At 31.6% G+C, this 11153-nt stretch overlaps 1 protein-coding gene across 2 annotated transcripts; it reads left to right on the top strand.

Moving 5' to 3' along the window:
- The first annotated feature begins 6798 nt into the window (after nt 1-6798).
- Nucleotides 6799-9618, top strand: LOC111885593 (protein XRI1). 2 transcript variants are annotated; one of them, XM_023881839.3, is made up of 9 exons: nt 6799-7068; nt 7688-7734; nt 7829-7951; nt 8047-8195; nt 8428-8491; nt 8575-8686; nt 8764-8792; nt 8868-8939; nt 9026-9618. In XM_023881839.3, the coding sequence occupies exons 1-9, from the start codon at nt 7046-7048 to the stop codon at nt 9316-9318; spliced, it is 912 nt and encodes a 303-aa protein (XP_023737607.1). In that variant the 5' UTR covers nt 6799-7045; the 3' UTR covers nt 9319-9618. The 2 variants fall into 2 exon arrangements, with proteins under 2 accessions (XP_023737607.1, XP_023737608.1); XM_023881840.3 differs by having other exon boundaries at nt 6801-7068; nt 7832-7951.
- The last annotated feature ends 1535 nt before the right edge of the window (nt 9619-11153 follow it).

Raw genomic sequence — 11153 nt, 5'->3', positions numbered from 1 at the left:
ACTATCTAACTCCATTAAGTTCCTATTCATTAATTCTTAATACATAATGTAATAAGATTGCATTTGAATGTTTTACAGGATCGGTGAAAAGAAAGGAAGCTTGGTGAAAGAGCAAGATGAATCTAATCACAAGGAATGGATCTTGATCGCATGGACTTGAAGATTAGATTTTGATCTTAGATAGTTATGATAGAGTTGTTAGAAAATTTTCTTTTGAAATACATAGTTTTCAATGGATTTTGCATTGTAAGGACATATGTTTTCCGCTGCTTTTATAAATAAAATAAATTTTTGTTTGACTTATTTATTTATTTATTTCCTTGCAATGAAATCGTTATGAAAATTGGTGTTTGCATATTTCTACAACAAATGGATATGATTCTTATTTATGGTGTTTATGGAAAAGTCAAGAATTTACCAAATAGGGAGAGTTTTCTCATCGCCCAAGTTTCAATTGGACAGAAATTTGGAATCATGCAACTTGGTTGCATGATGAATGAGAAATTTCATATTTGGAAATTAGACCAATTCGTTGACAAAGTGTCAAGTGAAGGACTAGAAGATCGAGTACACAAAGTTGCGTGTTGATCAAGACCACCATAAGAGTAACAAAGACATTCGTCATGATTTACTAAAGGTTTAGTAAATATGATTATACTTACAAGATTAAGTGTAATTCTGAATTGATTAAAGGGTTTAGATCAATAGCAGAACGAATAAGAAGAATCAAGTAGGCAGAAAGATAAAAGTTTCTCCATTCTAAGAAGAAGGGAGAGTAGCTTTTATGCTTTATGATATGTCTTAGTGATTAAGAACCATATCTCAATTGATCCTCTAAGTGAGTCTTAGTACAATTGTATGTCTAAGAAAAGGAATCAAGAATTGAAGAAATGGTTAAATCAAGAAGTCAATCATACTTCGTTCCAATGATAAATCTTAAAGTTAAGATTGTGACAATGAGTGATAAGTATTAAGAAGGTTTGTAACTTTCATTAAATGTGGTAAGATTGTGATGTCTTGAATAAGACAAAGACCAACTTGGACCAATTTATGAAGTGTTTTGATAAAAGCTACACTAACTCTTGAATATTTGTTTGTCAAGAAATGTTTTGACAAGAGAATCGTATATGTCAAGGAGTCAGTGGGAGTCTTAATGGTCTTGAAAGGTTTCAAGAACAAATCAAATAAACCTTACCAATCATCACTAGCACACGAGTTGAGGTTGACAACCTATCGTATTGACATTATTTTGATTATGTGCTGTTCCAATTGAGTTAATTATGCATATGAGTTCTATGAGTTCTCATCTTGAATGCATAAAAGGCAAGGCACCTTAATCAATGAAAGGTACATTGATAAGAAAGGGTGAGATGCTTAACTACTTGGAAGACGTGGTGGGCAGCTGTGCTACCATGAGGCAAGAAATCAAGATTAAGAAAGTTCGATCCATATGAGTTTGAATTTGTCGTAAACGTTGGTTTTGACAAATTCACATGGATAGGAACGTTTATACACTATTTAAATCTAAGTGTCATAAGATTTCCTCCTTCATGAAAATGATTGTGAGAAAATGCTTTCACTAAGAAAGATTTTAAGAAGATAGTGATTGTAAAATTGCATTCTCGAATTCAATTATGGTTACGGCATCCCTTTCCATAATTTGAATTGTGAGGTTTGGCAATTAGTCTTAATTGTTTAGACACACATATGAACTATCGAAGGCAAAGGTGTATAAGTTCAAGAAGCATTGATAAAGGATTATCAAAGCACTAAGTATTAGAAACATGAACTTAAGAAATTCAATAAGTATTGTCTTTCTGAAAGTTAAGATGTTTATGAATACATGTCGAAGCTAGTGGGAGCATAAGTGTTATGTTTTATAATAATCATCAAGATAGTGGGAGCATAAAAGTTATGATTGTATGATTATTAAGGAAAGTATTGCAAGGTTAGCAATATTAATTATAGAAAACATGAGTCATACTTTGCAAAGTCGCAATAGTTGAAAAGTTGTTTTGCTATAATTAAGGGAGAGAATATTATGCTTCATTTCAAATCTAAAGGTTTAGGTTGAGAAATGTTAATAAATTTAGTCAAAGGTACATAGTGTGTTCTTAAAATTTCGATTATGATTACGGCATCCCTTTTCACAATTCGAATTTTGAGAACATAGCAAATAAAACATTATGCGTCGTGTCCCATGCGCTTCGGGTATAGGATCGATTGCAAATGCCTTAATGTTTGACCATTCTAAAATTTTCCAAATGTCGAGCACATTTAGAAGGAAAAAGGACTAGAATCGGTTTAGACTAAAATAATTAAACAACTATCAAAGGACAATCCAAGTTCGACGAGGATTGGTCGCTTGTGAGTAGTTGGAAGTATAGTATTGGAAAATATGGAAATGTTTCCATATTGGATGGACCATATCGACATCATTACGAATAGATAAGATTCTATTAAGAATGAGTTGTCATATGGAACATATGGAAGTGTGTCCATATTGGGAATTGAATATTGAGAAATCTATGATTAGATTAGAAACTTCTATGCAAAAGGATGTTCAAAGAATGTACTTTGAGTGAGAGACATCACGTCTATGGAATTGTCTTGTAACAATCTCCGATAGAGGACTTTGTAATATCATTGGCAATAGTCTTTGTGACTTTGGTGCAGTGACATTACGAAAGGATAAGTTGCATAGAATGTTAGAATCTAGTATATTCTATAAGTAGCAAGAATTTGATATTCTTTAACTTATGGAAAAAGGATTTGGAGTTGTGAAATGAGAATGATTGGAAATGTGTTCAATGTGATCTATTTCACAAAGAAAAAACCATAGGTAAACATTGTGTGCATGCTAGGAGCATGGGACAAGTGTTGGAATTCAAGTAAGAAGTTGATTACCCGAAACGACAGATAATGAGTAATCGATATGGTGATAAATAAAAGGAGTTTTATTTATACTCAAAGGTTTGAGGCCATATGGAATTAGTATTATTCTTGTGTTTCACTTTGCATGTTTTGACTTCCAGAATAATTGAGTTTGTTAAGAATAATCGAATTATTCAAACGGGCCACAGTCGTTCATATGTTGGAAGTAGATATGAATGAAGACTGTCGTGAATTGGTGTGTGGATTGTCTAGGAAAGTATTAGACATAAGCAAATGTTTGCTGCAACGTTCATGAGTGCTTACGAATATGATTTGAGCATTGGATTAAACCCACGCTCACTTGGATCACTCCATGAATTGTATCACGAGTGATTGGTGAGACGATAACATCTTATATTCTTGAAACCGAGATGTGTGAGTTGTATCTTGCGAATCGGTTGCACATTGATAATATGTAAACGCACCAGTAACTTGGTGTTATAAAACATATTGTTGTGTGTGATTCGGTGCGTGAGTGCAAGTGAGCATTGTATCAAAGTTTATCCGTTCCTTTTATTCAAAGTAGGATAAAAGCGATATCTTTGGGCCCCTCGATGGTTTAGTGATGACAAACGTAAATGCTCGGCCGGGCTAGGGCTAATTTGATTTGTTCAATTAGTCAGTCGTCATAAATCGGAAATTGAGATATAGTACAAAGAGAATGATTTGAAATCATATCTCATATGATATCTAGAATGGAGGAATATATGATCCCTTATCTAAGGACACGCGTATTTGATATGATCAGAGTTGACAGCGGCTTTGGAAAGCTACGATTGCAGATCGGGATCCGAAGTCATACGCATAATAGTTATTAGACTTATCCAAGTGGGAGACTGTTGGATTAGTGTCTAAGTCCATAACTATTTTGGTATGTACTTGACCCGATGGTGCATGGTCCTTTTGGGTTGCCTTCACCAAAGCAACTTGATTGGAGAAATAAATAGAAAGAGAGGATAATATGATTTATTAATATGTTATAAGGATAATATATTAAAGGAGAAATCATATTTGTTTAATTAATATTGGTCAATAATTAATTGAGAATTAATTTTGTGATCAAGTGTAGTTAATTAAACTAGAGGGGCTGATTTGTAATTATGTGATAGTTACAAAATAAGGTAAGAATTATCTTATGAGTGTGGTGGACGAATTTAAGGTTGGAAAGCCTTAGAATTCGAGTATGATAAGGATACAAGGATTATCTTATTGGTTGCTTAATGGATAATCAACTAGATAAGGATAATGACTGAAACCCTATCTCTACACCTATATAAACACCCCTAGGGTCATGAATTCGTGTATCCCTTCCCAAGAGGTGCCAAATACGAATTCTAACCTCCCTCCTCTCTCCTTATACCTTCTCCACTTGCTTATGGTGTTTGTAAGCCATTAGAGGAGTGACACTTGTGACTCTTTGCTTTCCAAGGTCAATTCAAGGAGGAATTGGATTGTTATTACTATATAACAATCAAGGTATGTTCTTAAACCTATTTATATGTGAATTCTAATTTCCATATGCTAGAATTAGGGTTCAAAGTCTTGGATTCAAAGTATGTACAATAGAGAAACCTAGATCCGAGCTTTAGGGTTTGTATGAGCACATAGGATGTCTTATGACCAAAACCCATCAGTACACTGAGCGGGGCCTGATGACTATCTTGTATGCTATTTTATCTTTGTGATTTTTGCATGTGCTTTGTGTGTTTGTATGTATGTTGAGCGGGGCCCATTATTTACTGACATATCTATTTCGAGCGGGGCTTGATGTCGGGTCGGGGCCCGATGACGGGTGGGGCCCATTATGTGTTTTATATCTATGGTATGTGGTATTTTGGAAAACTCATTAAGCTTTGTACTTACAGTTTTAATTTATGTTTCGGGTACTTCCAGATCCAAGGGGAAGAGCTCGGGGTGATCACATCGCACACACCATATTATTCCGCATTTTATTTGACTTTGATGTATTTGGATGTTTTGATTACATTCTAATTCTATTATGGTTATGTGGACATGTTTTAAAAGATGGTTTTATTAATCTAAAAATTAAAATTTTTGGTCTTGATTTTTGGGACGTTACAGTATGTGCTTATTTTTTGTTGGTGTTTATTTTTTTACATTTCAACGTGTTGACGATTATATTGATAAAAGTTACGTCGAATCGTAAAAAAATAAGCACGAACAAAAAATAACAAGACTACGAGTTATAACATTGGATAAGCGTGTTATAGAAGCAAATATGATTTCCATAAGTAATATAGGAAACCACATGCTTATTCTAATAATGTCCTTGACGCCTTCGGATGAAATGATTTCTTTCACATTTCAAAGAAGACAATATTCACTGGTTGTATGCTTTGTGATAACGATAATCAGGAGTCAAAGACAATCGCTATCAAATGTGATGGTTGTTTTTGAGACGACTAATGTTCACTCATGGGCAATTGTATGTTGCATTTTTCAGAGTTAAAAGTAAAGATGAATTAAAAATATTAATTTTATATATTGACAATAAACTTAGCAATATAACATTTAATGTTTTATTCAAATAAGTTTACGGAAATTTGTGATTAATAACAATTATTTACAATATGTCAATAATATTTTTATTAGTTTAGATTCAACTATCCATTTATTCATGTTTTTAATGTATTATTTTGAAAGCTTACTTTAAAAAATATATAATTTTTACACATTGATAGTCAACAAAATTATTTAAAATATGTCAATAATTTTTTTATTAGTATATATTGACATAGTTACTTATTTATTCATCATTTTGTTTGTATTTATTTCAAAATTTTACTTTAAAAAATATTTGGTATTTCCATCTTATATTTAACCTCTTTTTCAATCAACCTGTGCAATACACAGATCTCACAGGTAGTAGAATAAATAAAATGCATACAACCATTACAAATTTACGGTTCATAAATATTAAAGTCTATTATTTTTATAAAATTAACAGATCAAAATACATTATTATTTAACATAAAAAAACATATATAAACAATATAATTAATAAGCCCCGACAGAAAAAAAAGTGAGGAAAAATTATAAAAAATATATCAAAATTTATGCTTTTTAATTCCTTAAAAAATGAGAATCTTCCACACATCCTCATGACTAACCTAGATATCATTTTATGGGAAAATACCGACAATAGTAAAAAAAAGTAGGGGTATTTTCAAAATACAGACACAAAAAATTGAATTTCTGGATATAGACATGGATTCCGCGGAGGTAGCTTCGCGTAATCTACTGTAGCTCCGCAGAATGGTAAAATCGTAAATAAACCAGTGTATTAAAAAAAACTCAAAATCCATTCCACGTAGCTACCTCCGAGGAATGAACTCAATCCGCGGAGGTAGCTCCGATGAATGAATCTTCATTTTTTTTCACATCGATTCTTCAGGATTTATATTCATTATCCGACAAATTATTTTCAAGAAAAAATATTATCATACTATCATAATTTTTTCTTGAAAATAATTAGTTGAGAAATTAATAAAAACCCCGAAGAATCGATGTGAAAAAAAAAATCTGAAGATCTATTCTTCGGAGCTACTTCTGCGGAAAGAGTTCATTCCTCGGAGGTAGCTCCGCGTAATGGATCTTGAGTTTTTTTTTAATACACTAATTTATTTACGATTTTGTCATTCCGCAGCTACAGTAGATTCCGCGGGGCTATCTCCGCGAAATGCATGTCTATGCCCGGAAATGTCCATTTTCATGTCTAAAATTTGAAAATTTCCCCATTTTTTTTTACTATTGCCGGTATTTTCACTCATTTTATCTCCGCATTTATTATTATTATTATTATTATTATTATTATTAATATTTTGCTTTTATGTTAACAATCAAAATTATTTGCCATTAAACAAGGAAAAAAGGGGGGGGCGAAGTGTGGTGCGAGTGACAGAGAAAGCCGGCGGTTTCCCTCGCCATTTGCGCATATTCCGACGACAACTTCTTCTATTGTTTTTCACACTTTTAACTTTTAAGGATCATATCATTTCAAGGCACGCTTATGCTTATGATTACAGCAGGAAAAAGAGTGTAGTACTGAATTATATCATTGAGTTGCTTGCGGTTTTAATTATTCACCGAAATGGACTACAACAACAATGACAAGTACGTGCTAGCGCTACGTTCTGCTTCTTGCAGTATTTTATTTGCGGGATTACATTTATAATACATTTGTTGTGAATTTATACTATATTTCTTATGTCTTTGGGGTAAACTGCAGACAAATTATGCAAATTTTGTGGTGTTTTAGGGCATTTAAATGAAGGATTTGGGACTTGAGTTTTGCTTGATTTCGTTAATTTTGCTTGCTAGCTTAGGGATTTTACTCTACTATTTTTATTGCTTGATGGTGTTTTCAAATGCAGTTGTTTGTGAGTTTATATGGTGTCTTATGTATACAGATGGATTTTATGTCAGTTTTGTGGTGTTTAGGGCATTTGAATGAAGGATTTAGAACTTATATATTGCTTGATTTTATTATTTTTGTTTGCTAACTTAGGGATTTTGCTTCTATTGCTTGCAAGTTCAGATGCATTTGTTTGTGAGTTTGTATGGTTTGTTAGGTGCTTTGGGGAAAATGCAGATGAATTTCTTCTACCAATGTTGTGTTGTTTAGGCTTTTAGAGGAAGAATCTGGGACTTGGATCTTGTTTGATTCCATGAATCTTAGTCTAATACTTTTGTGGATTGGTGATGTTTTTCTTTATTTTTTGTTGAATTGTAGCACTGAAATGTGGGATTGGGAAGATGAAGATTACGGTTTGCAAACAAGTGAGATTCAACACACAATTCTTTATCTTTCTTAAACATATAATATATATACTATATAGGCTATTGACATTTCTTATTTATGATTTTTTGTCAGCAGATGCTTCTAATAGCCTATGGAGCAATGCAAATGAGAATGAAGATGATCTTACTTATGTGTTTAATGAAACTACCCCAGCAAAGTCCTTTGAGGATTTGGCTTATCAAGTTACCGACAATGGTAATCTTATATCTTTCAAAGAAAAACAAAAAAAAAACATTCATTTTATATTTTTGTTGAATTTGTGATATTTATTACGAGGAATGGAAATGCAGAAAACATAAACAAGGGAAAAGAGCCATATAGAGAAGCTTATTCACAAGCTAAGAGACGTCGAATGCTGCAATTTGACAATGAAATTTTGGATGTGGACATGATACCTGTTTGTGGCAAGGACTTCTCATCCACATATCTAAAGTCAAAGGTTAGTCAAACATTTACATTCCCATTTCAAATAATTATTGTAAGTCAAATGAAATAAATTTATAATCTTTTTAGTCCCCGTTTGTTACACATGACAAGAGAAAGACAGAACAAGTTGTAATGTATTTGACATGCATTTGACTGATGTCAATGGGAGAAAATATAAAGTTTTATCTTTTAATTTCTTTTGACCACTGGTTGTAAAATGTTTTTTTTTTTTTTTTTATGATCAGGAGAGGGAAGCTTCTTTGAATGGAGCTTTATCTGATATTAATCAATGGGTTGATGGATTCACAGGTTTGACTCTTATAAGAACCATAATCCAAATATATGATAAAGATTATTGTATTAATTTGTGAAACTTTTGAATTGTTTCTCAGATGATACACCTGCATCTGGATCTGGTTACGAGGGTCTAGATCAATCTTCAGAGGGTTGGTTAGATGATTGTCTAATAAATGATACAGAGATGCATTTATGCACTAATGATTTGTATGGTTTTTTTTTTATATAAACTTCATTAATTAATTACCAAAAAGATTTGGCTAATTTTAAAATGTTCATAACAGGAATCCATCTGTTCAGATTGAGCTCACAGGTATGGAAACCTTTTACTATTTCATAATTTTAATATTTTCACTAATCACATATATATTTTTTTTGTTGTTTATAGAGTCGAAGAATTCCCAATCTAAGAATGATGAAGAGATCCCCACTCCTACTCGTAAAAATATCATCTTAAAAGGTGCGTCACATTCCTAAAAAAAGTTGTTGTGATCCTTTTTACAAATGAATAATGCCATTATTTCTAATAATTCTTGTAATGTTTAGGGAAAAAGTCTTTTATTAAGACACGGACAACAAAGATAGCTTCATCGGTTGTTCTTCCATTTGCATTTGTAAAACCATGTGGAATGCAAGGAGCAGTTACTCTAAAAGATATAAACCAGAAAATACTGACTCCACCACCATCAAAATCAAAGAAATCCCATGAAAATGAAAATGAAAATCCTGAAAAATCATATCCAACTTCAGCTTTCTCAGGGAAGCCTGTTGTTGGTAAAACCAAGATTCGTACAGAAGGAGGAAAAGGTAGCATTACAATCATGAGAACCAAAGGATGATTCATGTAAACTGATTAACCCTTTTTGTTAGTAATTTGCTCTTTCTTTTCATGGTGTCATCTAGAATTATTAGTTAAAAAGAAAAAAAGACAAAGAGCAAAAGTTAAGGGAGTCGATGGATGGGTAGTGTTTGTATCTTGATGGAGTGGTTTTGTTTGGTAGATTCCTGTTGTTTTTTAATATCTGAGATGACTGGAATCTATTAGGATCTTTTTTGTCTTTGAGATCCTTCTACCACTTTTTTTTGTCTCTAGAACAACTTGTAATGTTAAAGTTATGTGTTCTTATTGTAATTTTGTATATTGTTTTTGTTGGTTTATGTTCATTTTACCATGTTTGAATCAACTTGGAATTTTGAACACTTAATCTACACAACTCTACATGTTTTTTTTCCTTTTTGATTTAATCCAAGACATAATGGCTTAAAGACTTAAGCCAAAAAAACCTAGCTTATGTATATATTAAGACATTAACACGTTCCATATTTACCTTTTTCGCCTCCTAACTTCTCTCACATTATAATCAATGAATATTGTAAAATTTGTGTTTTGGAAGATAGTTTATTAAAAAAAAAACAAAACATATGTATACAATGTTGTGGTGTTATTCTGTTTGGTTTATCGGTTTTTGGTTTATTTGGTTTAGTTTGATTGGTTTTTTAGCATTTCTAAATTAACCATAACCAAACAAAATAAGGTTCGGTTTAATCGGTTTTGGGTTATTTGTTTTCGGTTTTTTCAGTTTGGTTTACCAGTTAAACCAAATAATACAACGTGAAAACAAATTAACAAGAACATCAGGAAAACTAAATCAAATGAATTAATAAGAAAGTCATGATTTCTCTCTCTCTCTCTCTCTCTTTTTCTCTCTCTCTCTCTCTCTCTCTCTCTCTCTCTCTCTCTCTCTCTATATATATATATATATATATATATATATATATATATATATATATATATATATATATATATATATATATATATATATATATATATATATATATATATATATATATAGCACAACAGAGGAATTCGAAGCTAACTAGATAAGTGGGTTGTCCTATTTGGGCTCTATGTGCTCAAAATGATTTTTAGAAACTAATTTTAAAATTTAAATATAAAATATTAATTTATAGAAAAAAATATAAAAATAAATTTTAATTAAACAGCTTATTCAATTTAACAAAAATAATGAAAATTTAACAAAACCCAAACCGGATAAGGTATGTATCCTTATTTGGCCAATCAAACCAAATTAAAATTAAAATGATCCAAATCAATTGAACCAAACATCATTCGGTTTGATTTGACTATTCGATTTTGGCTTTTTCTCACACCCCTACATGTTAGTATAAGTAGCTGGAAGAAAATTGATTATCAAGATAAATATAAATTAGTTGACGATTCGTAACTTCAATAAACTGTATATCCCTGATTATATGTTTATTATTATTCAAGTCATCGTAGTCAGTTTATTGAAATAATCAGTTAACATCTGGCTCCAAATTGGAGTCGCTCTTTGTTTACTTCTTGCTTGCCTGGGTAAAAAGGGAAAGTGGAAAAAGTCGAATTAAATTCTTGATGGATGATGGATCATGGGTGTCTTTAAATGTTCATAATGGCAGTTCATGGATATTGGTATTTCTTTATTTAATAAGGTAAGTCCTTAAATTTAGTGCAATGTACAATTTGTAACGCAATAAAGTCCAAACTATTATTATAGGACTTGATTTAATTCGAACTAGTAAACAACCTTTTTTCATATTATTAACTGTTTTCCCTTAATGACTGTTATTAGAGAGGATTAGTACTTAAGCAAAGCCGAGCTCCCAAGCCACA

The sequence above is a fragment of the Lactuca sativa genome, chromosome 9, assembly GCF_002870075.4.
Source record: "Lactuca sativa cultivar Salinas chromosome 9, Lsat_Salinas_v11, whole genome shotgun sequence".
Taxonomy (NCBI): domain Eukaryota; kingdom Viridiplantae; phylum Streptophyta; class Magnoliopsida; order Asterales; family Asteraceae; genus Lactuca; species Lactuca sativa.
This window is presented reverse-complemented; position numbering and strand designations above follow the sequence as displayed.

Coding starts and splice junctions, on each gene's coding strand:
- LOC111885593 (XM_023881839.3), top strand. CDS start 7,046: ATGGACTACAACAACAATGACAA. Junction 7,952..8,046: donor TTATCAAGTTACCGACAATG/GTAATCTTATAT, acceptor ATGGAAATGCAG/AAAACATAAACAAGGGAAAA. Junction 8,940..9,025: donor TAAAAATATCATCTTAAAAG/GTGCGTCACATT, acceptor TGTAATGTTTAG/GGAAAAAGTCTTTTATTAAG.